Source organism: Scyliorhinus torazame, chromosome 12, assembly GCF_047496885.1.
Source record: "Scyliorhinus torazame isolate Kashiwa2021f chromosome 12, sScyTor2.1, whole genome shotgun sequence".
Lineage (NCBI taxonomy): Eukaryota > Metazoa > Chordata > Chondrichthyes > Carcharhiniformes > Scyliorhinidae > Scyliorhinus > Scyliorhinus torazame.
In genome coordinates, this window is record NC_092718.1 from 79,108,100 (window position 1) to 79,133,424 (window position 25,325).

Sequence of the window (25,325 nt, forward strand, 5' to 3'; positions counted from 1 at the left end):
GTTGAAGGGGGCAGCATCACCGAAGAGTTATTGAACTATCTATTCTATTCTCGTGAGCATTGTCAGAGTATCAGTACTGAGGGAGTACTGCACTGTCAGAGGGTCTGTACTGAGGGAGTGCTGCACTGTCAGAGGGTCAGTACTGAGGGAGTGCTGCACTGTGAGAGGGTCAGTACTGAGGGAGTGCTGCACTGTCAGAGGGTCTGTACTGAGGGAGTGCTGCACTGTCAGAGGGTCTGTACCGAGGGAGTGCTGCACTGTCAGAGGGTCAGTACTGAGGGAGTGCTGCACTGTCAGAGAGTCAGTACTGAGGGAGTGCTGCACTGTCAGAGAGTCAGTACTGAGGGAGTGCTGCACTGTCAGAGGGTCAGTACTGAGAGGGAATGCTGCACTTGCAGAGGGTGAGTACTGAGGGAATGCAGCACTGTCAGAGGGTCAGTACTGAGCGAGTGCTGCACTGTCAGAGGGTCAGTACTGAGAGGGAATGCTGCACTGTCAGAGGGTGAGTACGGAGAGAATGCTGCACTGTCAGAGAGTCAGTACTGAGGGAGTGCTGCACTCTCAGAGGGTCAGTACTGAGAGGGAATGCTGCACTGTCAGAGGGTGAGTACTGAGGGAGTGCCGCACTGTCAGAGGGTCAGTACTGAGGGAGTGCTGCACTGTCAGAGGGTCAGTACTGAGGGAGTGCTGCACTGTCAGAGGGCCAGTACTGAGAGGGAATGCTGCATTGTCTTGTCAGAGGGTGAGTACTGAGGGAGTACTGCACTGTCAGAGGGTCAGTACTGAGGGAGTGCTGCACTGCCAGAGGGTCAGTACTGAGGGTGTGCTGCACTGTCAGAGGGTCAGTGCTGAGGGAGAGCTGCACTGTCAGAGGGTCAGTACTGAGGGAGAGCTGCGCTGTCAAAGGATCACTACTGAGGGAATGCTGCACTGTTGAAGGGGGCAGCCTCACCGAAGAGTTATTGAACTATCTATTCTATTCTTGTGAGCGGGAGGGAGGGGGGCAGTAAGATTGCACAGTCACTGTTTGAAAGATGAGCTGGGGAGGCCAATATCTTTCTCTCAACACACTGGCAATAGCAGGTGATCAAAATCATTATCACATTGCTGATTGTGGGAATTTTCTGTGCCCGAATCGACTGCTGTGTTTCCTACATTACAAGAGAGACCTCACTTCAAAAAAGTTGTTCACTGGCTCTGAACAGTATTGGGATGTGTTTGGGTGCCTGAGAAATGGAAGTGTTTCATTTTTAATGGCTTGTGCTGTAAAGCACCACCACCTGGTGGCCGCATGCCAGTATTACAGTGACTAAGCCTGTCGCGATTCAGTCCACACCAGGGAATGAATGATGTGTCTGCGTGCAACTGCAATTGCCCCTTTTGAAATTTCCCGTTGAATCTGCTTCCACCGGCCATTCAGGCAGCACCTTCCAGATCACAACAACTCGCTGTGTGTGAAATAGAAATTGTCCTCATCTCCCTCCCTCTGGTTCTTTTCCCGATTCTTTTCAATCTGTGTCCCCTCTGGTAACCGAGCCTCCTCCCGCTGGGAATCACTTTCTCCTCACTGACTCTATCCAATACGCCTCATGATTTTGAATGTCTCAATTCGATCTCCCCCTTCATCTCCGAGGAGGAAATTCCCAGCTTCTCCCTGTTGCTCCACATGAACTGAATTCCCCTCATCACCCGGAACATTCTGCAATGCCCGAGCTACACAAAGGGGTGTGTCATGAAACAGCTTGTATTTATATAGCACCTGTGAAATAGTATAACATCCCCAAGTTGCTTCACGGGTGGGAAAATCTGGTAATTTCTCACCCCAACCCATTCGGGACAGGCAACCAAAGGTTTGCTCAAAGAAGTCAGTTTACCAGGAGCGTCTTAAAGGAGAGAGTGAGGCAGGGAGAGAGGGGCGGAGAGGTTTAGGGAGGTAATTCCAGAGTTTAGGGCCCCAGGCAGCTGAAGGCACGGCCACCATTAGTGGCTCGATCGGAATCTGGGGAAGCTCCATAAACTGGGATTGGAGGAGCACAGAGACCTTCGAGGGTTGTAGTGGCTGGGAGAGGTTACAGAGATAGGGAAGGTTGTAGTGGCTGGAGGAGGTTACAGACATGGGGGGGGGGGGGGGGTTGTAGGGGCTGGAGGGGGTTACAGAGATAGGGAGGGTTGTAGGGGCTGGAGGGGGTTACAGAGATAGGGAGGGTTGTAGGGGCTGGAGGGGGTTACAGAGATAGGGAGGGTTGTAGGGGCTGGAGGGGGTTACAGAGATAGGGAGGGTTGTAGGGGCTGGAGGGGATTACAGAGATAGGGAGGGTTGTAGGAGATGGAAGAGGTTGCAGAGATAGGGAGGCCTGTAGGGGCTGCAAGAGGTTGCAGAGATAGGGAGGGTTATAGGGGCTGGAGCAGGTTACAGGGATGGGGGGGGCGGTTTCGCGGTGAGAAGGGTTTTTTTGGGAGCGGGGCCAAGGGTGAAGTTGGGCTGTGCAAGGGTCGCTGAGGAGGGGGTTTGAAGTGGTCAGGCATGAGGTGGGGCTGTGCGTAGGTTGCAGAGGTGGCGTGTTTGTGGAAGGGAGTCAGAGGTGAGGAGGGGCTGACTGGGGGTTAATGAGAAGGAGGTTTTTGGGGTTCAGGAGTGAGATGGGGTTGTCCAGGGGTTTGGAGGAGGGGCTTTTGGGAAGGGGTTGGATGAGGTGGGGTTGTGTGAGGGGGTTTTTGGGGAGGGTGGTCAGGGGTGAGTTGGGGCTGTGTGGGGGTTGTTGCGGAGAGGGTGTGGTGAGGGGGTCCAGGGGTGAGGTTGGGCTGGTCGGAGGTTTCTTTTGGGAGGGTGGTCAGGAGTGAGATGGAGCCATGCGGGGTCGGTGAGGAGGGTGTTCTGGGGAGAATGGTCAGGGGTGAGTGGGGTTCAGAGAAGGGGTTTTGAGAAGGGTCAAAGGTGAGGAGGGGCTCTGCGGGTGTCGCTGAGGAAGGGGTTTTGAAGGATCAGTGATGAGGTGAGGCTGTGCGTGGGTTGCTGAGGAGGGGTTTTTTGAGAGGGGAGTCAGAGGTAAGGAAGGGCAGACCCGGGGTCACTCAGGAGGAGTCTCTGCGGGGGGCGGTGAGGAGGGGGTTTGGTACAGGAGGTCAGGGGTGAGATGGGGCTCTGCGCGGGTGGTGAGGAGGGTGTTTAGGAGGGGGTCGGATGAGGTTCGGCTGTGCGGGGCTCAGTGAGGAGGTGGGTTTTTGAGGGTGGTCAGTGATGAGGTGGGGCTCTGCGCGGGGCGGTGAGGAGGGGGTTTGCCAGAGGGGGGCAGGGGTGAGGTGGGGCCTAGCGCGGGGCGGTGAGGAGGGGGTTTGGGAGGGGGGGGTCAGGGGTGAGGTGGGGCTCTGCGCGGGGCGGTGAGGAGGGGGTTTGCCAGAGGGGGGCAGCGGTGGGGTGGGGCTCTGCGCAGGGCGGTGAGGAGGGGGTTTGGGAGGGGGGTCAGGGGTGAGGTGGGGCTTTGCGCGGGGCGGTGAGGAGGGGGTTTGGCAGAAGGGGTCAGGGGTGAGGTGAGGCTTTGCGCGGGGCGGTGAGGAGGGGGTTTGGCAGAGGGGGTCAGGGGTGAGGTGGGGCTCTGCGCGGGGCGGTGAGGAGGGGGTTTGGGAGGGGGGTCAGGGGTGAGGTGGGGCTCTGCGTGGGCGGTGAGGAGGGGTTTGGGAGGGGGGTCAGGGGTGAGGTGGGGCTCTGCGCGGGCGGTGAAGAGGGGGTTTGGCAGAAGGGGTCAGGGGTGAGGTGAGGCTTTGCGCGGGGCGGTGAGGAGGGGGTTTGGGAGGGGGGTCAGGGGTGAGGTGGGGCTCTGCGCGGGGCGGTGAGGAGGGGGTTTGGGAGGGGGGTCAGGGGTGAGGTGGGGCTCTGCGCGGGGCGGTGAGGAGGGGGTTTGGTAGAGGAGGTCAGGGGTGAGGTGGGGCTCTGCGCGGGGCGGTGAGGAGGGGTTTGGGTAGTGGGGGTCAGGGGTGAAGTGGGGCTCTGCGCGGGGCGGTGAGGAGGGGGTTTGGGACGGGGTCAGGGGTGAGGGGGGCTCTGCGCGGGGCGGTGAGGAGGGGGTTTGGGTAGTGGGGGTCAGGGGTGAGGTGGGGCTCTGCGCGGGGCGGTGAGGAGGGGGTTTGGGACGGGGTCAGGGGTGAGGTGGGGCTCTGCGCGGGGCGGTGAGGAGGGGGTTTGGGAGGGGGGTCAGGTGTGAGGTGGGGCTCTGCGCGGGGCGGTGAGGACGGGGTTTGGGAGGGGCGTCAGGGGTGAGGTGGGGCTCTGCGGGGGGCGGTGAGGAGGGGGTTTGGTACAGGAGGTCAGGGGTGAGATGGGGCTCTGCGCGGGTGGTGAGGAGGGTGTTTAGGAGGGGGTCGGATGAGGTTCGGCTGTGCGGGGCTCAGTGAGGAGGTGGGTTTTTGAGGGTGGTCAGGGGTGAGGTGGGGCTCTGCGCGGGGCGGTGAGGAGGGGGTTTGCCAGAGGGGGGCAGGGGTGAGGTGGGGCCTAGCGCGGGGCGGTGAGGAGGGGGTTTGGGAGGGGGGGGTCAGGGGTGAGGTGGGGCTCTGCGCGGGGCGGTGAGGAGGGGGTTTGCCAGAGGGGGGCAGGGGTGGGGTGGGGCTCTGCGCAGGGCGGTGAGGAGGGGGTTTGGGAGGGGGTCAGGGGTGAGGTGAGGCTTTGCGCGGGCGGTGAGGAGGGGGTTTGGCAGAGGGGGTCAGGGGTGAGGTGAGGCTTTGCGTGGGCGGTGAGGAGGGGGTTTGGGAGGGGGGTCAGGGGTGAGGTGGGGCTCTGCGCGGGGTGGTGAGGAAGGGGTTTGGGAGGGGGGTCAGGGGTGAGGTGGGGCTCTGCGCGGGGCGGTGAGGAGGGGGTCTGGGAGGGGGGTCAGGGGTGAGGTGGGGCTCTGCGTGGGCGGTGAGGAGGGGGTTTGGGAGGGGGGTCAGGGGTGAGGTGGGGCTCTGCGTGGGCGGTGAGGAGGGGGTTTGGGTGGGGGGTCAGGGGTGAGGTGGGGCTCTGCGTGGGCGGTGAGGAGGGGTTTGGGAGGGGGGTCAGGGGTGAGGTGGGGCTCTGCGCGGGGCGGTGAGGAGGGGGTTTGGGAGGGGGGTCAGGGGTGAGGTGGGGCTCTGCGTGGGCGGTGAGGAGGGGTTTGGGAGGGGGGTCAGGGGTGAGGTGGGGCTCTGCGCGGGGCGGTGAGGAGGGGGTTTGGTAGAGGGGGTCAGGGGTGAGGTGGGGCTCTGCGCGGGGCGGTGAGGAGGGGGTTTGGGAGGGGGGTCAGGGGTGAGGTGGGGCTCTGCGTGGGCGGTGAGGAGGGGTTTGGGAGGGGGGTCAGGGGTGAGGTGGGGCTCTGCGCGGGGCGGTGAGGAGGGGGTTTGGTAGAGGGGGTCAGGGGTGAGGTGGGGCTCTGCGCGGGGCGGTGAGGAGGGGGTTTGGGAGGGGGGTCAGGGGTGAGGTGGGGCTCTGCGTGGGCGGTGAGGAGGGGTTTGGGAGGGGGGTCAGGGGTGAGGTGGGGTTCTGCGCGGGGCGGTGAGGAGGCGGTTTGGTAGAGGAGGTCAGGGGTGAGGTGGGGCTCTGCGCTGGGCGGTGAGGAGGGGGTTTGGGTAGTGGGGGTCAGGAGTGAGGTGGGGCTCTGCGCGGGGCGGTGAGGAGGGGGTTTGGGACGGGGTCAGGGGTGAGGGGGGCTCTGCGCGGGGCGGTGAGGAGGGGGTTTGGGAGGGGGGTCAGGTGTGAGGTGGGGCTCTGCGTGGGCGGTGAGGAGGGGTTTGGGAGGGGGGTCAGGGGTGAGGTGGGGCTCTGCGTGGGCGGTGAGGAGGGGTTTGGGAGGGGGGTCAGGGGTGAGGTGGGGCTCTGCGCGGGGCGGTGAGGAGGGGTTTGGGTAGTGGGGGTCAGGGCTGAGGTGGGGCTCTGCGTGGGCGGTGAGGAGGGGGTTTGGTCGAGGTGGTCAGGGTGAAGTGGGGCTTGCACATGTATCGCTGAGAAGTGGATTTTGGAGAGAGGGGTCGGGGTGAGGTGAGTCTGTGCAGGGGTTGGTGAGGAGGGGCTTTTGGGAGGGTGGTCAGGGTGAAGTGGATCTGTTTGGGGTTCGATGAGGAAGGGATTTGGGGAGGGTGGTCATGGGTGATGTGTGGCTGTGTGGGTCAGTGAGGAGGGGATGTGGGGAGGGTCAGGAGGTCAGGGGTGAGATGGGGCTCTGCGCGGGTGGTGAGGAGGGTGTTTAGGAGGGGGTCGGATGAGGTTCGGCTGTGCGGGGCTCAGTGAGGAGGTGGGTTTTTGAGGGTGGTCAGGGGTGAGGTGGGGCTCTGCGTGGGGCGGTGAGGAGGGGGTTTGGCAGAGGGAGGTCAGAGGTGAGGTGGGGCTCTGCGCGGGTCGGTGTGGACGGGGTTTGGGAGGGGGGTCAGGGGTGAGGTGGAGCCTAGCGCGGGGCGGTGAGGAGGGGGTTTGGCAGGGGGCGTCAGGGGTGAGGTGGGGCTCTGCGCGGGGCGGTGAGGAGGGGGTTTGGCAGAGGGCGTCAGGGGTGAGGTGGGGCTCTGCGCGGGTGGTGAGAAGGGGGTTTAGGAGGGGGTCGGATGAGGTTCGGCTGTGCGGGGCTCAGTGAGGAGGTGGGTTTTTGAGGGTGGTCAGGGGTGAGGTGGGGCTCTGCGCGGGGCGGTGAGGAGGGGGTTTGCCAGAGGGGGGCAGGGGTGAGGTGGGGCCTAGCGCGGGGCGGTGAGGAGGGGGTTTGGGAGGGGGGGGTCAGGGGTGAGGTGGGGCTCTGCGCGGGGCGGTGAGGAGGGGGTTTGCCAGAGGGGGGCAGGGGTGGGGTGGGGCTCTGCGCAGGGCGGTGAGGAGGGGGTTTGGCAGAAGGGGTCAGGGGTGAGGTGAGGCTTTGCGCGGGGCGGTGAGGAGGGGGTTTGGCAGAAGGGGTCAGGGGTGAGGTGAGGCTTTGCGCGGGTCGGTGAGGACGGGGTTTGGCAGAGGGGGGTCAGAGGTGAGGTGGGGCTCTGCGCGGGTCGGTGAGGACGGGGTTTGGGAGGGGGGTCAGGGGTGAGGTGGAGCCTAGCGCGGGGCGGTGAGGAGGGGGTTTGGCAGGGGGCGTCAGGGGTGAGGTGGGGCTCTGCGCGGGGCGGTGAGGAGGGGGTTTGGGATGGGGGTCAGGGGTGAGCTGGGGCTCTGCGCGGGGCGGTGAGGAGGGGGTTTGGCAGAGGGGGTCAGGGTGAGCTGGGGCTCTGCACGGGGCGGTGAGGAGGGGTTTGGGAGGAGGGTCAGGGGTGAGGTGGGGCTCTGCGTGGGGCTGTGAGGAGGGGGTTTGGGATGGGGGTCAGGGGTGAGCTGGGGCTCTGCACGGGGCGGTGAGGAGGGGGTTTGGGAGGGGGGGTCAGGGATGAGGTGGGGCTCTGCGTGGGGCGGTGAGGAGGGGGTTTGGCAGAGGGGGTCAGGGGTGAGGTGAGGCTTTGCGCAGGGCGGTGAGGAGGGGGTTTGGCAGAGGGGGTCAGGGGTGAGGTGGGGCTCTGCGCGGGGCGGTGAGGAGGGGGTTTGGGAGGGGGGTCAAGATGAGGTGGGGCTCTGCGCGGGGCGGTGAGGAGGGGGTTTGGGAGGGGGGTCAGGGCTGAGGTGGGGCTCTGCGTGGGCGGTAAGGAGGGGGTTTGGGAGGGGGGTCAGGGGTGAGGTGGGGCTCTGCGTGGGCGGTGAGGAGGGGTTTGGGAGGGGGGGGTCAGGGGTGTGGTGGGGCTCTGCGTGGGCGGTGAGGAGGGGTTTGGGAGGGGGGTCAGGGGTGAGTTGGGGCTCTGCGTGGGCGGTGAGGAGGGGTTTGGGAGGGGGGTCAGGGCTGAGGTGGGGCTCTGCGTGGGCGGTGAGGAGGGGTTTGGGAGGGGGGTCAGGGGTGAGTTGGGGCTCTGCGTGGGCGGTGAGGAGGGGTTTGGGAGGGGGGTCAGGGCTGAGGTGGGGCTCTGCGTGGGCGGTAAGGAGGGGGTTTGGGAGGGGGGTCAGGGGTGAGGTGGGGCTCTGCGCGGGGCGGTGAGGGGGGGTTTGGGTAGTGGGGGTCAGGGCTGAGGTGGGGCTCTGCGTGGGCGGTGAGGAGGGGTTTGGGAGGGGGGTCAGGGCTGAGGTGGGGCTCTGCGTGGGCGGTAAGGAGGGGGTTTGGGAGGGGGGTCAGGGGTGAGGTGGGGCTCTGCGCGGGGCGGTGAGGAGGGGTTTGGGTAGTGGGGGTCAGGGCTGAGGTGGGGCTCTGCGTGGGCGGTGAGGAGGGGGTTTGGTCGAGGTGGTCAGGGTGAGGTGGGGTTTGCACGTGTATCGCTGTGAAGTGGATTTTGGGGAGGGGGGTCGGGGTGAGGTGAGTCTGTGCAGGGGTTGGTGAGGAGGGGCTTTTGGGAGGGTGGTCAGGGTGAAGTGGATCTGTTTGGGGTTCAATGAGGAAGGGATTTGGGGAGGGTGGTCATGGGTGATGTGTGGCTGTGTGGGTCAGTGAGGAGGGGATGTGGGGAGGGTCAGGAGGTCATGGGTGAGATGGGGCTCTGCGCGGGTGGTGAGAAGGGGGTTTAGGAGGGGGTCGGATGAGGTTCGGCTGTGCGGGGCTCAGTGAGGAGGTGGGTTTTTGAGGGTGGTCAGGGGTGAGGTGGGGCTCTGCGCGGGGCGGTGAGGAGGGGGTTTGCCAGAGGGGGGCAGAGGTGAGGTGGGGCTCTGCGTGGGGCGGTGAGGAGGGGGTTTGGGAGGGGGGTCAGGGGTGAGGTGGGGCTCTGCGTGGGCGGTGAGGAGGGGGTTTGGGAGGGGGGTCAGGGGTGAGGTGGGGCTCTGCGTGGGCGGTGAGGAGGGGGTTTGGGTGGGGGGTCAGGGGTGAGGTGGGGCTCTGCGTGGGCGGTGAGGAGGGGTTTGGGAGGGGGGTCAGGGGTGAGGTGGGGCTCTGCGCGGGGCGGTGAGGAGGGGGTTTGGGAGGGGGGTCAGGGGTGAGGTGGGGCTCTGCGTGGGCGGTGAGGAGGGGTTTGGGAGGGGGGTCAGGGGTGAGGTGGGGCTCTGCGCGGGGCGGTGAGGAGGGGGTTTGGTAGAGGGGGTCAGGGGTGAGGTGGGGCTCTGCGCGGGGCGGTGAGGAGGGGGTTTGGGAGGGGGGTCAGGGGTGAGGTGGGGCTCTGCGTGGGCGGTGAGGAGGGGTTTGGGAGGGGGGTCAGGGGTGAGGTGGGGCTCTGCGCGGGGCGGTGAGGAGGGGGTTTGGTAGAGGGGGTCAGGGGTGAGGTGGGGCTCTGCGCGGGGCGGTGAGGAGGGGGTTTGGGAGGGGGGTCAGGGGTGAGGTGGGGCTCTGCGTGGGCGGTGAGGAGGGGTTTGGGAGGGGGGTCAGGGGTGAGGTGGGGTTCTGCGCGGGGCGGTGAGGAGGCGGTTTGGTAGAGGAGGTCAGGGGTGAGGTGGGGCTCTGCGCTGGGCGGTGAGGAGGGGGTTTGGGTAGTGGGGGTCAGGAGTGAGGTGGGGCTCTGCGCGGGGCGGTGAGGAGGGGGTTTGGGACGGGGTCAGGGGTGAGGGGGGCTCTGCGCGGGGCGGTGAGGAGGGGGTTTGGGAGGGGGGTCAGGTGTGAGGTGGGGCTCTGCGTGGGCGGTGAGGAGGGGTTTGGGAGGGGGGTCAGGGGTGAGGTGGGGCTCTGCGTGGGCGGTGAGGAGGGGTTTGGGAGGGGGGTCAGGGGTGAGGTGGGGCTCTGCGCGGGGCGGTGAGGAGGGGTTTGGGTAGTGGGGGTCAGGGCTGAGGTGGGGCTCTGCGTGGGCGGTGAGGAGGGGGTTTGGTCGAGGTGGTCAGGGTGAAGTGGGGCTTGCACATGTATCGCTGAGAAGTGGATTTTGGAGAGAGGGGTCGGGGTGAGGTGAGTCTGTGCAGGGGTTGGTGAGGAGGGGCTTTTGGGAGGGTGGTCAGGGTGAAGTGGATCTGTTTGGGGTTCGATGAGGAAGGGATTTGGGGAGGGTGGTCATGGGTGATGTGTGGCTGTGTGGGTCAGTGAGGAGGGGATGTGGGGAGGGTCAGGAGGTCAGGGGTGAGATGGGGCTCTGCGCGGGTGGTGAGGAGGGTGTTTAGGAGGGGGTCGGATGAGGTTCGGCTGTGCGGGGCTCAGTGAGGAGGTGGGTTTTTGAGGGTGGTCAGGGGTGAGGTGGGGCTCTGCGTGGGGCGGTGAGGAGGGGGTTTGGCAGAGGGAGGTCAGAGGTGAGGTGGGGCTCTGCGCGGGTCGGTGAGGACGGGGTTTGGGAGGGGGGTCAGGGGTGAGGTGGAGCCTAGCGCGGGGCGGTGAGGAGGGGGTTTGGCAGGGGGCGTCAGGGGTGAGGTGGGGCTCTGCGCGGGGCGGTGAGGAGGGGGTTTGGCAGAGGGCGTCAGGGGTGAGGTGGGGCTCTGCGCGGGTGGTGAGAAGGGGGTTTAGGAGGGGGTCGGATGAGGTTCGGCTGTGCGGGGCTCAGTGAGGAGGTGGGTTTTTGAGGGTGGTCAGGGGTGAGGTGGGGCTCTGCGCGGGGCGGTGAGGAGGGGGTTTGCCAGAGGGGGGCAGGGGTGAGGTGGGGCCTAGCGCGGGGCGGTGAGGAGGGGGTTTGGGAGGGGGGGGTCAGGGGTGAGGTGGGGCTCTGCGCGGGGCGGTGAGGAGGGGGTTTGCCAGAGGGGGGCAGGGGTGGGGTGGGGCTCTGCGCAGGGCGGTGAGGAGGGGGTTTGGCAGAAGGGGTCAGGGGTGAGGTGAGGCTTTGCGCGGGGCGGTGAGGAGGGGGTTTGGCAGAAGGGGTCAGGGGTGAGGTGAGGCTTTGCGCGGGTCGGTGAGGACGGGGTTTGGCAGAGGGGGGTCAGAGGTGAGGTGGGGCTCTGCGCGGGTCGGTGAGGACGGGGTTTGGGAGGGGGGTCAGGGGTGAGGTGGAGCCTAGCGCGGGGCGGTGAGGAGGGGGTTTGGCAGGGGGCGTCAGGGGTGAGGTGGGGCTCTGCGCGGGGCGGTGAGGAGGGGGTTTGGGATGGGGGTCAGGGGTGAGCTGGGGCTCTGCGCGGGGCGGTGAGGAGGGGGTTTGGCAGAGGGGGTCAGGGTGAGCTGGGGCTCTGCACGGGGCGGTGAGGAGGGGTTTGGGAGGAGGGTCAGGGGTGAGGTGGGGCTCTGCGTGGGGCTGTGAGGAGGGGGTTTGGGATGGGGGTCAGGGGTGAGCTGGGGCTCTGCACGGGGCGGTGAGGAGGGGGTTTGGCAGAGGGGGTCAGGGGTGAGGTGGGGCTCTGCGCGGGGCGGTGAGGAGGGGGTTTGGGAGGGGGGTCAAGGGTGAGGTGGGGCTCTGCGCGGGGCGGTGAGGAGGGGGTTTGGGAGGGGGGTCAGGGCTGAGGTGGGGCTCTGCGTGGGCGGTAAGGAGGGGGTTTGGGAGGGGGGTCAGGGGTGAGGTGGGGCTCTGCGTGGGCGGTGAGGAGGGGTTTGGGAGGGGGGGGTCAGGGGTGTGGTGGGGCTCTGCGTGGGCGGTGAGGAGGGGTTTGGGAGGGGGGTCAGGGGTGAGTTGGGGCTCTGCGTGGGCGGTGAGGAGGGGTTTGGGAGGGGGGTCAGGGCTGAGGTGGGGCTCTGCGTGGGCGGTAAGGAGGGGGTTTGGGAGGGGGGTCAGGGGTGAGGTGGGGCTCTGCGCGGGGCGGTGAGGGGGGGTTTGGGTAGTGGGGGTCAGGGCTGAGGTGGGGCTCTGCGTGGGCGGTGAGGAGGGGTTTGGGAGGGGGGTCAGGGCTGAGGTGGGGCTCTGCGTGGGCGGTAAGGAGGGGGTTTGGGAGGGGGGTCAGGGGTGAGGTGGGGCTCTGCGCGGGGCGGTGAGGAGGGGTTTGGGTAGTGGGGGTCAGGGCTGAGGTGGGGCTCTGCGTGGGCGGTGAGGAGGGGGTTTGGTCGAGGTGGTCAGGGTGAGGTGGGGTTTGCACGTGTATCGCTGTGAAGTGGATTTTGGGGAGGGGGGTCGGGGTGAGGTGAGTCTGTGCAGGGGTTGGTGAGGAGGGGCTTTTGGGAGGGTGGTCAGGGTGAAGTGGATCTGTTTGGGGTTCAATGAGGAAGGGATTTGGGGAGGGTGGTCATGGGTGATGTGTGGCTGTGTGGGTCAGTGAGGAGGGGATGTGGGGAGGGTCAGGAGGTCATGGGTGAGATGGGGCTCTGCGCGGGTGGTGAGAAGGGGGTTTAGGAGGGGGTCGGATGAGGTTCGGCTGTGCGGGGCTCAGTGAGGAGGTGGGTTTTTGAGGGTGGTCAGGGGTGAGGTGGGGCTCTGCGTGGGGCGGTGAGGAGGGGGTTTGGCAGAGGGAGGTCAGAGGTGAGGTGGGGCTCTGCGCGGGTCGGTGAGGACGGGGTTTGGGAGGGGGGTCAGGGGTGAGGTGGAGCCTAGCGCGGGGCGGTGAGGAGGGGGTTTGGCAGGGGGCGTCAGGGGTGAGGTGGGGCTCTGCGCGGGGCGGTGAGGAGGGGGTTTGGCAGAGGGCGTCAGGGGTGAGGTGGGGCTCTGCGCGGGTGGTGAGAAGGGGGTTTAGGAGGGGGTCGGATGAGGTTCGGCTGTGCGGGGCTCAGTGAGGAGGTGGGTTTTTGAGGGTGGTCAGGGGTGAGGTGGGGCTCTGCGCGGGGCGGTGAGGAGGGGGTTTGCCAGAGGGGGGCAGGGGTGAGGTGGGGCCTAGCGCGGGGCGGTGAGGAGGGGGTTTGGGAGGGGGGGGTCAGGGGTGAGGTGGGGCTCTGCGCGGGGCGGTGAGGAGGGGGTTTGCCAGAGGGGGGCAGGGGTGGGGTGGGGCTCTGCGCAGGGCGGTGAGGAGGGGGTTTGGCAGAAGGGGTCAGGGGTGAGGTGAGGCTTTGCGCGGGGCGGTGAGGAGGGGGTTTGGCAGAAGGGGTCAGGGGTGAGGTGAGGCTTTGCGCGGGTCGGTGAGGACGGGGTTTGGCAGAGGGGGGTCAGAGGTGAGGTGGGGCTCTGCGCGGGTCGGTGAGGACGGGGTTTGGGAGGGGGGTCAGGGGTGAGGTGGAGCCTAGCGCGGGGCGGTGAGGAGGGGGTTTGGCAGGGGGCGTCAGGGGTGAGGTGGGGCTCTGCGCGGGGCGGTGAGGAGGGGGTTTGGGATGGGGGTCAGGGGTGAGCTGGGGCTCTGCGCGGGGCGGTGAGGAGGGGGTTTGGCAGAGGGGGTCAGGGTGAGCTGGGGCTCTGCACGGGGCGGTGAGGAGGGGTTTGGGAGGAGGGTCAGGGGTGAGGTGGGGCTCTGCGTGGGGCTGTGAGGAGGGGGTTTGGGATGGGGGTCAGGGGTGAGCTGGGGCTCTGCACGGGGCGGTGAGGAGGGGGTTTGGCAGAGGGGGTCAGGGGTGAGGTGGGGCTCTGCGCGGGGCGGTGAGGAGGGGGTTTGGGAGGGGGGTCAAGGGTGAGGTGGGGCTCTGCGCGGGGCGGTGAGGAGGGGGTTTGGGAGGGGGGTCAGGGCTGAGGTGGGGCTCTGCGTGGGCGGTAAGGAGGGGGTTTGGGAGGGGGGTCAGGGGTGAGGTGGGGCTCTGCGTGGGCGGTGAGGAGGGGTTTGGGAGGGGGGGGTCAGGGGTGTGGTGGGGCTCTGCGTGGGCGGTGAGGAGGGGTTTGGGAGGGGGGTCAGGGGTGAGTTGGGGCTCTGCGTGGGCGGTGAGGAGGGGTTTGGGAGGGGGGTCAGGGCTGAGGTGGGGCTCTGCGTGGGCGGTAAGGAGGGGGTTTGGGAGGGGGGTCAGGGGTGAGGTGGGGCTCTGCGCGGGGCGGTGAGGGGGGGTTTGGGTAGTGGGGGTCAGGGCTGAGGTGGGGCTCTGCGTGGGCGGTGAGGAGGGGTTTGGGAGGGGGGTCAGGGCTGAGGTGGGGCTCTGCGTGGGCGGTAAGGAGGGGGTTTGGGAGGGGGGTCAGGGGTGAGGTGGGGCTCTGCGCGGGGCGGTGAGGAGGGGTTTGGGTAGTGGGGGTCAGGGCTGAGGTGGGGCTCTGCGTGGGCGGTGAGGAGGGGGTTTGGTCGAGGTGGTCAGGGTGAGGTGGGGTTTGCACGTGTATCGCTGTGAAGTGGATTTTGGGGAGGGGGGTCGGGGTGAGGTGAGTCTGTGCAGGGGTTGGTGAGGAGGGGCTTTTGGGAGGGTGGTCAGGGTGAAGTGGATCTGTTTGGGGTTCAATGAGGAAGGGATTTGGGGAGGGTGGTCATGGGTGATGTGTGGCTGTGTGGGTCAGTGAGGAGGGGATGTGGGGAGGGTCAGGAGGTCATGGGTGAGATGGGGCTCTGCGCGGGTGGTGAGAAGGGGGTTTAGGAGGGGGTCGGATGAGGTTCGGCTGTGCGGGGCTCAGTGAGGAGGTGGGTTTTTGAGGGTGGTCAGGGGTGAGGTGGGGCTCTGCGCGGGGCGGTGAGGAGGGGGTTTGCCAGAGGGGGGCAGAGGTGAGGTGGGGCTCTGCGTGGGGCGGTGAGGAGGGGGTTTGGGAGGGGGGTCAGGGGTGAGGTGGGGCCTAGCGCGGGGCGGTGAGGAGGGGGTTTGACAGAGGCCGTCAGGGGTGAGGTGGGGCTCTGCGTGGGCGGTGAGGAGGGTGTTTGGTAGAGGAGGTCAGGGGTGAGGTGGGGCTCTGCATGGGCAGTGAGGAGGGGGTTTGGTAGAGGAGGTCAGGGGTGAGGTGGGGCTATGCGCGGGGCGGTGAGGAGGGGGTTTGGTAGAGGAGGTCAGGAGTGAGGTGGGGCTCTGCGCGGGGCGGTGAGGAGGAGTTTGGGTAGTGGAGGTCAGGGGTGAGGTGGGGCTCTGCGCGGGGCGGTGAGGAGGGGTTTTGGGAGGGGGGGGTCAGGGGTGTGGTGGGGCTCTGCGTGGGCGGTGAGGAGGGGTTTGGGAGGGGGGTCAGGGGTGAGATGGGGCTCTGCGTGGGCGGTGAGGAGGGGTTTGGGAGGGGGGTCAGGGGTGAGGTGGGGCTCTGCGCGGGGCGGTGAGGAGGGGTTTGGGTAGTGGGGGTCAGGGCTGAGGTGGGGCTCTGCGTGGGCGGTGAGGAGGGGGTTTGGTCGAGGTGGTCAGGGTGAGGTGGGGTTTGCACGTGTATCGCTGTGAAGTGGATTTTGGGGAGGGGGGTCGGGGTGAGGTGAGTCTGTGCAGGGGTTGGTGAGGAGGAGCTTTTGGGAGGGTGGTCAGGGTGAAGTGGATCTGTTTGGGGTTCAATGAGGAAGGGATTTGGGGAGGGTGGTCATGGGTGATGTGTGGCTGTGTGGGTCAGTGAGGAGGGGATGTGGGGAGGGTCAGGAGGTCATGGGTGAGATGGGGCTCTGCGCGGGTGGTGAGAAGGGGGTTTAGGAGGGGGTCGGATGAGGTTCGGCTGTGCGGGGCTCAGTGAGGAGGTGGGTTTTTGAGGGTGGTCAGGGGTGAGGTGGGGCTCTGCGTGGGCGGTGAGGAGGGGTTTGGGAGGGGGGTCAGGGGTGAGGTGGGGCTCTGCGCGGGGCGGTGAGGAGGGGGTTTGGGAGGGGGGTCAGGGTTGAGGTGGGGCTCTGCGTGGGCGGTGAGGAGGGGTTTGGGAGGGGGGTCAGGGGTGAGGTGGGGCTCTGCATGGGCGGTGAGGAGGGGTTTGGGAGGGGGGTCAGGGGTGAGGTGGGGCTCTGCGCGGGGCGGTGAGGAGTGGTTTGGGTAGTGGGGTTTAGGGCTGAGGTGGGGCTCTGCGTGGGCGTTGAGGAGGGGGTTTGGTAGAGGTGGTCAGAGTGAGGTGGGGCTTGCACGTGTATCGCTGTGAAGTGGATTTTGGGGAGAGGGGTCGGGGTGAGGTGAGTCTGTGCAGGGGTTGGTGAGGAGGGGCTTTTGGGAGGGTGGTCAGGGTGAAGTGGATCTGTTTGGGGTTCGATGAGGAAGGGATTTGGGGAGGGTTGTCATGGGTGATGTGTGGCTGTGTGGGTCAGTGAGGAGGGGATGTGGGGAGGGTGGTCCTGGGTGATGTGTGGCTGTGTGGGTCAGTGAGGAGGGGATGTGGGGTGAGGTGGGTCAAAAACAAGAACAAAAACAGTGCAGCACAGGAAGAGGCCCTTCAGCCCTCCAAGCCTACGCCGATCACGTGTCCTATCACGCCTGCTCATGTGTCTATCCAGATAAGTCTTAAAAGTCACTAACGTATCTGCCTCAACCACCTCACTTGGCAGTGCATTCCAGGTCACCTCCACCCTCTGTGTAAAATACTTCCCCGCACATCTCCACTGACCGTCTCCCCTGACCTTGAACTTGTGCCCCGCTTGTAATTTTCAATTCCGCCCTGGGAAATGTTCACCTGATCTATACCCCTAATAATTTTATACACTTCTATCAGGTCGCCTCTCAGCCTTCGTCTTTCTGGGGAGAACAATCCCAGTTTATTCAATCTCTCCTCATAGCTCATACCCTCCATATCAGGCAACATCCTGGTAAACCTTTTCTGTACTCACTCCAAAGCCTCCATGTCCTTACCTTGGGGCTGGTTTAGCACAGGGCTAAATCGCTGGCTTTGAAAGCAGACCAAGGCAACCCAGCAGCACAGTTCAATTCCCGTAACAGCCTCCCCGAACAGGCGCCGGAATGTGGCGACTGGGGGCTTTTCACAGTAACTTCATTTGAAGCCTACTTGTGACAATAAGCGATTTTCATTTCATTTCTGGTAGTGTGGTGATCAGAATTGGACACAATATTCCAAATGCGGCCTAACCAACATTCTATGTAACTGTAACATAACTTGCGAGCTTTTATACTCAATGCCCCATCCGATGAAGGCAAGCATGCCATATGCTTTCTTGACTACCATTTCCACCTGTGCTGCCACTTTTAAGGATCTATGTATCTGCTGGTCCCGATCTCTCTGTGTCTCGATGCCCCTGATGGTTCTGCCATTTATTTTATAGCTCCCATCTGCATTGGAGCTACCAAAATGCATCACCTCTCATTTGTCCGGGTTAAATTCCATCTGCCATTTCTCCGCCCAATTTTGCAGCCTATTGTATTATACCCTGTTGTATTCTCTGACAATATTCATCACTATCCACAACTCCAGCAATCTGAGTATCATCCGCAAACTTGCTAATCAGACCTGCTGCGTTTTCTTCCAAGTCATTTATATATATTACAAAGAGCAGAAGTCCCAGTACTGATCTCTGTGGAACAACACTAGTTACAGACCTCCATTTGGAAAAACACCCTTCCACTGCTACCCTCTGTCTTCTATGGCCAAGCCAGTTTTGACTCCATCCAGCTAGTTCACCCCTGACCCCATGTGATTTCATCTTTTGCACCAGCCAGCCATGAGGGACCTTATAGATGCTTTACTAAAGTCCATGTAGACAACATCCATAGCCCTTCCCTCGTCAATCATTTTTTTGTCACCTCCTCAAAAAACTCAATTAAATTAGTGAGACATGACCTCCCTTATTCAAACCATGCTGTCTGTCGCTAATAAGACCATTCACTTCCAAATGTGCATAGATCCTATCTCTGAGAATCTTTTCCAACAATTTCACTATCATTGACGTCAAGCTCACTGGCCCATAATTACCTGGATTATCCTTGCAATCTTTCTAAAATAACGGTACAACATTGGCTATTCTCCAATCCTCTGGGACCTCACCTGTGGCCAACGAGGAAACAAAGATTTCTGTCAGAGGCCCAGCGATTTCATTTCTCATCTCCCTCAGTAATTTGGGATAGATGCCATCTGGCCCTGAGGATTTGTCTACCTTAATGCTTTTTAACACACCTAACACTTCCTCCCTCGTAATAAAGTGCTTACACATCCGTCTGAGGCACTACCAATCAATGTGCCCCTCTCCTTTGTGAATACTGATACAAAATACTCATTAAGGACCTCAACTACTTCCTCTGGTTCTACACATAATTTCCCTCCTTTGTCCTTGAGTGGACCAACTCTTTCTCTAGCTACCCTCTTGCTCCTAATATACGTATAAAATGCCTTGGGATTCTCCTTAATCCTGTCTGCCAAGGACATTTTGTGTCCCCTTTTTGCTCTCCTAACTCCCTGCTTGAGCTCTTTTCTATTTTCCTTGTATTCCTCAAGTGCTTTATCTATTTTTAGTTGCCTGTACCTCACACAGGCATCTTTTTTCTTTTTGACAAGATTCTCAATTTCCCTGGTAATCCATGGTTCCCGAACCCTGCCTTTCCTGTCTTTCCTTTTTACCGGCACATGCCTGTCCTGCACTCCCATCAAATGCTCCCTCAAAGACTCCCACGTGCCAAATGTGGATTTACCCTCAAACAGCCTCTCCCAAACAACAGCCTCCAAATCCTGCCTAATCTGGCTGTAGTTAGCCTTCCCCCATTTTAGCACCTTAACCCGAGGACAACATTCCTCCTTTTCCATGATTATCCGAAAGCTGACGGAATTGTGGTCACTGTTCGCCACCTGTTCCCCCACTGCAACTTTGATGACCTGGCCGGGTTTGTTCCCTAGTACTCGGTCCAATATAGCCCCCTCTCTAGTCAGACTATCCACATATTGTTCCAAAAAACCTTCTTGGTCACACTTAACAAATTCCTCATCATCCACACCCCTAGCCCTCAGGGATTTCCAGTCAATATGAGGAAAATTAAAGTCTCCCACTACGACAACCCTATTATTTCTACATCTATCCAACTGTTCATCAACTTTCCGTGGGCTATTGGGAGGCCTGTAGTACACCCCTATCATAGTGACTGCCCCCTTCCTTTTCTGAGTTCTACCCATAGTGTCTCGTTACTTGATTCTTCCATGGTGTCCTCCCTCTGTACAGCTGTAATATGTTCTCTAACCAGTATTGCAACTCCCCCACCCCTTTTATCTTCCTCCCTGTCTCACCTAAAACACCTATATCCTGGAATATTTAGCTGCCAGTCCTGTCCCTTTTATAACCAAGCCTCTGTTACATAGATTATCATAGAATTTACAGTGCAGAAGGAGGCCATTCGGCCCATCGAGTCTGCACCAGCTCTTGGAAAGAGCACCCTACCCAAGGTCAACACCTCCACCCTATCCCCATAACCCAGTAACCCCACCCAACACTAAGGGCAATTTTGGACACGGAGGGCAATTTATCATGGCCAATCCACCTAACCTGCACATCTTTGGACTGTGGGAGGAAACCGGAGCACCCGGAGGAACCCCACGCACACACGGGGAGGATGTGCAGACTCCGCACAGATAGTGACCCAAGCCGGAATCGAACCTGGGACCCTGGAGCTGTGAAGCAATTGTGCTAACCACTATGCTACCGTGCTGCAACAACCACATCCAAGTTCTGCGCATGAATCAAGGCTTTAAGTTCATCTGTCGTACCTGTTATACTCCGTGCATTGAAGCAGATACACTCCAGACCTCCAGGCCCACGGAGTTTGACTCCCCCAGCCTGCCCTTCCTCTCAGCCAGCCTGGCCCTTGTACCATGCTCATCCCCAGTCTTTACATTTGCTGGCTTACGGTTCTGATTCCCATCCCCCTGCCACATTACACCCATACTAGCAAACCTCCCAGCCAAGATATTGGTGCCCCTCCAGTTCAGGTGCAGGCCTTCTTGTACAGGCCCCACCTTTCCTGGAAGACATCCCAGTCATCCAAAAAACTGAAGCCCTCCCTCCTGCACCAGTTCTTTAGCCACGTGTTCAACTTCACTTTATCCCTGTTGCTAGCCTCGCCAGAATGTGGCACAGGGAGTAATCCTGAGATTACTACCTTAGAGGTCCTGCTTTTTAATCTTATACCAAGCTCCCTAAATTGCCGTTGCAGGACCTCGCTAATCTTTCTGCGTAAGTCATTCGTGCCAATGTGGACAATGACCTCTGTCTGATTTCCCTCCCATTTTAAGATGCTTTGTACCTTCTCAGAGACTGTGCAGAGTTCGGTGAGGAGGGGCTGTGCAGGGGTCAGTGATTAGGGGCTGTGCAGGGGTCACTGAGGAGGGGGTTTTGAAGGGTCAGGGATGAGGTGGGACTGTGCGCGAGTTGGTGAGAAGGGAGGGGAGTCAGAGGTGAGGAAGGGAGTCAGAGGGAGTCAGAGGTGAGGATGGGAGTCAGAGGGAGTCAGAGGTGAGGATGAGAGTCAGAGGGAATTAGGGGTGAGGAAGACAGACCGTGGGTCACTGAGCAGCAATTCTTTGGGGAGGGGTTCAGGGGTGAGAAGGGGCTGTGCGGGGGTCAGTGAAGAGGGTGTTTTGGGAGGGGTCAGATGATGTGGGGCTCTGCGGGGGTCAGTGAGGAAGGGTTTTTGGGAGATGGTCAGGGGCGAGGTGGGGCTGTGCGGGGGTCAGTGAAGAGGGTGTTTTGCGAGGGGTCGGATGATGTGGGGCTCTGCGGGGGTCAGTGAGGAAGGGTTTTTGGGAGATGGCCAGGGGTGAGGTGGGGCTATGCGGGGGTCACTGAAGAAGAGGTTTTTGGAGAGGGGAAGAGGAGGTTTTGGAGAATGGGGTCAGTGGTGAGGAGGTCAGGTTAATTATCATTAACTTACAGTCCAATCAGCAGGATGGCAATCATCGGGAACATAATCATTTCAGCCACTCTCCACTTCTCCGCGAGCTGTGGGTCACTTCCTTCGATCGCTCGCCTGTACCTCTTCCTCTGCTGCATCTCGGATTCTGAAAGATACAGAGAGTTAGCAAGAGAGATGTCAGCCTGTGGGACACTTAGCACTCGGGTCTGAATTGGACCTCACTGCGCGGAGTGGAAATTAAACAAAAACATGGCCAGGGATACCCACTGCACCAGGATTGAAGACATGAACTGTCTGTCCATTAGATCTTATGCCCAGGACCTATTTTTACCAAACGACCATCCTTCGGGACCCACGGCAGCCAAACTACGTGGCCCATGTTGCCCGAACTTCCTTACTGGCTATTTTGCTTACCTGTAATACGACAGGTAAGCCTGCTTGGTCCTCATGATCTCACTTGCTTTGTTATTAAATGTTGCATTTCTGCTAAGGGCATCTGCAGATGATTTAAGTTCTCGCTGTATCCTTTGAAAAAAAATTATGAAGTTTGTCCCCAAACTCGCCATGCTCAGTCTTCAAAGGCTTTTGAAGTTTTGAGGGTTTTATCTTTCATTCATCAGTACTTCCAGACACATAAACACATAGGCTTTGCAACCTGCTTTGCATTGGCACAATTAATAAACCCATACCTCAGAAACTAATCTTTATACTGCTTTGTTTCCGATTTCAGCTTCTTGTTAATGGGTTATTCATCAAAGACCCTGGAGCTTACATCAGCACTGCTTTATTCCACCGTGGAGTCTCCTGCGAATTGGAGACTCGCAGCAGATTCAGTTGTGAGTTCCTAGACTGGTTTGTATCTGGCCCTCTCTTCCTTATTACAAACTGATCCCATCTTCGGTTTTTTTCACATTCCTGTTGTTTGCTTGCTGGCAGCTACAAAATGGAGGAAATTCTCCTTCAGGATGTTGCGGCCAAAGCATGGCTCACGTGACATCAATGTTCGTGCCGGGCACGTGACCTGCTCCCTCTCGGCTCTTCTGGTGTGAAGACACGCTTTCTGTAATTTGGTCCTGGGTCAGCACACTGACATCAGGAGGAGACGGTACTGGGTCAGCGCACTGATGTCAGGAGGAGACGGTACTGGGACAGTGCGCTGACATCGGGAGGAGACGGTACTGGGTCAGCGCACTGACGTCAGGAGGAGGCGGTACTGGGACAGCGCACTGGCGTCAGGAGGAGACGGTACTGGGACAGCGCGCTGACGTCAGGAGGAGACGGTACTGGGACAGTGCGCTGACGTCAGGAGGAGACGGTACTGGGTCAGCGCACTGACGTCAGGAGGAGGCGGTACTGGGACAGTGCGCTGACATCGGGAGGAGACGGTACTGGGACAGCGCACTGACGTCAGGAGGAGACGGTACTGGGTCAGCGCACTGACGTCAGGAGGAGACGATACTGGGGCAGCGCACTGACGTCAGGAGGCGATGGTACTGGGACAGCGCACTGACGACAGGAGGAGACGGTACTGGGTCAGCGCACTGACGTCAGGAGGAGACGGTACTGGGGCAGCGCACTGACGTCAGGAGGAGATGGTACTGGGACAGCGCGCTGACGACAGGAGGAGACGGTACTGGGACAGCGCGTTGACGACAGGAGGAGACGGTACTGGGACAGCGCATTGACGTCAGGAGGAGACGGTACTGGGTCAGCGCACTGACGTCAGGAGGAGACGGTATGGGACAGTGTGCTGACGTCAGGAGGAGACGGTACTGGGTCAGCGCGCTGACGACAGGAGGAGACAGTACTGGGATAGCGCATTGACGTCAGGAGGAGACGGTGTGGGACAGTGTGCTGACGTCAGGAGGAGACGGTACTGGGTCAGCGCGCTGACGGCAGGAGGAGACAGTACTGGGATAGCGCATTGACGTCAGGAGGAGACGGTACTGGGACAGCGCGCTGACGACAGGAGGAGACGGTACTGGGATAGCGCGCTGACGTCAGGAGGGGACGGTACTGCGGCAGCGCACTGACACCAGGAGGGGACGGTACTGCGGCAGCGCGCTGACATCGGGTGGAAAAGGTACTGGGACAGCGCACTGACGTCAGGAGGAGACGGTATGGGACAGCGCGCTGACGTCAGGAGGAGACGGTACTGGGGCAGCGCACTGACGTCAGGAGGAGACGGTACTGGGACAGTGCGCTGACATCGGGAGGGGACGGTACTGGGACAGTGCGCTGACGTCAGGAGGAGACGGTACTGGGACAGCGCGCTGACATTAGGAGGAGACGGTACAGGGACAGTTCGCTGACGACAGGAGGAGACGGTACTGGGATAGCGCGCTGACGTCAGGAGGAGACGGTACTGAGACAGCGCACTGACGTCAGGAGGAGACGGTACTGAGGCAGCGCGCTGACATTGGGAGGAGACGGTACTGGGATAGCGCGCTGACGTCAGGAGGAGACAGCATGGGACAGCACGCTGACGTCGGGAGGAGACAGTACTGGGACAGCGCACTGACGTCAGGAGGAGACGGCACTGGGACAGCGCGCTGACGTCAGGAGGATTTGGTACTGGGACAGTGCACTGACGTCGGGAGGAGACGGCACTGGGACAGCGCGCTTACGTCAGGAGGAGTCGGTACTGGGGCAGCGCGCTGACGTCGGGAGGAGACGGCACTGGGACAGCGCGCTGACGTCAGGAGGAGACGGTACTGGGGGAGCGCACTGACGTCAGGAGGAGACGGTACTGGGAGAGCGCGCTGACATCGGGAGGGGACGGTACTGGGACAGCGCACTGACGTCAGGAGGAGACGGTACTGGGGGAGCGCGCTGACATCGGGAGGAGACGGTACTGGGACAGCGCGCTGACGTCAGGAGGAGATGGTACTGGGGGAGCGCACTGACGTCAGGAGGAGACGGTACTGTGGGAGCGCGCTGACATCGGGAGGAGACGGTACTGGGACAGCGCACTGACGTCAGGAGGAGACGGTACTGGGACAGCGTTCTGACGTCAGGAGGAGACGGTACTGGGGGAGCGCACTGAAGTCAGGAGGAGACGGTACTGGGGGAGCGCACTGACGTCAGGAGGAGACGGTACTGTGGGAGCGCGCTGACATCGGGAGGAGACGGTACTGGGACAGCGCACTGACGTCAGGAGGAGACGGTACTGGGACAGCGTTCTGACGTCAGGAGGAGACGGTACTGGGGGAGCGCACTGAAGTCAGGAGGAGATGGTACCGGGACAGTGCACTGACATCGGGAGGAGACGGTACTGGGACAACGCGCTGACGTCAGGAAAAGACGGTACTGGAACAGCGCGCTGACGTCAGGAGGAGACGGTACTGGGACAGCGCACGGACGTCAGGAGGAGACGGTACTGGGACAGCGCACTGACGTCAGGTGGAGACGGTATGGGACAGCGTGCTGACGTCAGGCGGAGACGGGACTGGGACAACGCACTGACGTCAGGAGGAGACGCTACTGGTACAGTGCGCTGACGTCAGGAGGAGACGGTACTGGGGCAGCGCACAGACGTCAGGAGGAGACGATACTGGAACAGCGCACTGACGTCAGAAGGAGACGGTACAGGGACAGTGCGCTGACGTCAGGAGGAGACGGTACCGAGACAGTGCGCTGACATCGGGAGGAGACGGTACAGGGACAGCGCACTGACGTCAGGAGGAGACGGTACTGGGACAGTACGCTGACGTCAGGAGGAGACGGTACTGGGACAGCGTGCTGACGTCAGGAGGAGACGGTACTGGGTCAGCGCACTGACGTCAGGAGGAGACGGTACTGGGACAGTGGCTGACATTGGGAGGAGACGGTACAGGGTCAGCCCACTGACGTCAGGAGGAGGCGGTACTGGGACAGCGCACTGACGTCAGGAGGAGACGGTAACGGGACAGCGCACTGACGTCAGGAGGAGACAGTACTGGGGCATCGCGCTGACGTCAGGAGGAGATGGTACTGAGACAGCGCGTTGACGACAGGAGGAGACGGTACTGGGACAGCGCACTGACGTCAGGAGGAGATGGTACTGGGACAGCGCGCTGACGTCAGGAGGAAACAGTACTGGGACAGCGCACTGACGTCAGGAGGAGACGGTACTGGGACAGCGCGCTGACGTCAGGAGGAGACAGTACTGGGACAGCGCACTGATGTCAGGTGGAGACGGTACTGGGACAGCGCACTGACGACAGGAGGAGACGGTACTGGGACAGCGCACTGATGTCAGGTGGAGACGGTACTGGGGCAGCGCATGGATGTCAGGAGGAGATGGTGCTGGGACAGCGCGCTGACGACAGGAGGAGACAGTACTGGGATAACGCGCTGACGTCAGGAGGAGACAGTACTGGGACAGCGCACTGACGACAGGAGGAGACGGTACTGGGATAGCGCGCTGACATCAGGAGGAGACAGTACTGGGACAGCGCACTGACGTCAGGAGGAGAGGGTACTGGGGCAGCGCGCTGACATTGGGAGGAGACGGTACTGGGATAGCGCGTTGACATCAGGAGGAGACGGTACTCGGACAGCGCGCTGACATCGGGAGGAGACGGTACTGGGATAGCGCGCTGACGTCAGGAGGAGACAGTACTGGGACAGTGCACTGACGTCAGGAGGAGACAGTACAGGGACAGAGCGCTGACGTCAGGAGGAGACGGTACTGGGACCGTGCGCTGACATCGGGAGGAGACGGTACTGGGACAGCGCGCTGACATCGGGAGGAGACGGTACTGGAACATCGCGCTGACCTCAGGAGGAGAAGTTACTGGGAGAGCGCGCTGACGTCGGGAGGAGACGGCACTGGGACAGCGCGCTTACGTCAGGAGGAGTCGGTACTGGGGCAGCGCGCTGACGTCGGGAGGAGACGGCACTGGGACAGCGCGCTGACGTCAGGAGGAGACGGTACTGGGGGAGCGCACTGACGTCAGGAGGAGACGGTACTGGGAGAGCGCGCTGACATCGGGAGGGGACGGTACTGGGACAGCGCACTGACGTCAGGAGGAGACGGTACTGGGGGAG

The 25,325-nt window shown here is 62.0% G+C and overlaps 1 protein-coding gene across 2 annotated transcripts in view; it reads right to left on the minus strand.

The window, feature by feature from the left end:
- The window catches only part of LOC140387197 (uncharacterized), a 92,372-nt gene that overhangs the window by 9,227 nt on the left and 57,820 nt on the right, over positions 1-25,325 (minus strand). For both annotated transcript variants that reach the window (XM_072470177.1, XM_072470176.1), the window contains one exon: positions 20,313-20,439. In XM_072470177.1, the coding sequence (XP_072326278.1) occupies positions 20,313-20,439 (127 nt within the window). The remainder of the gene's footprint in view (positions 1-20,312; positions 20,440-25,325) is intronic.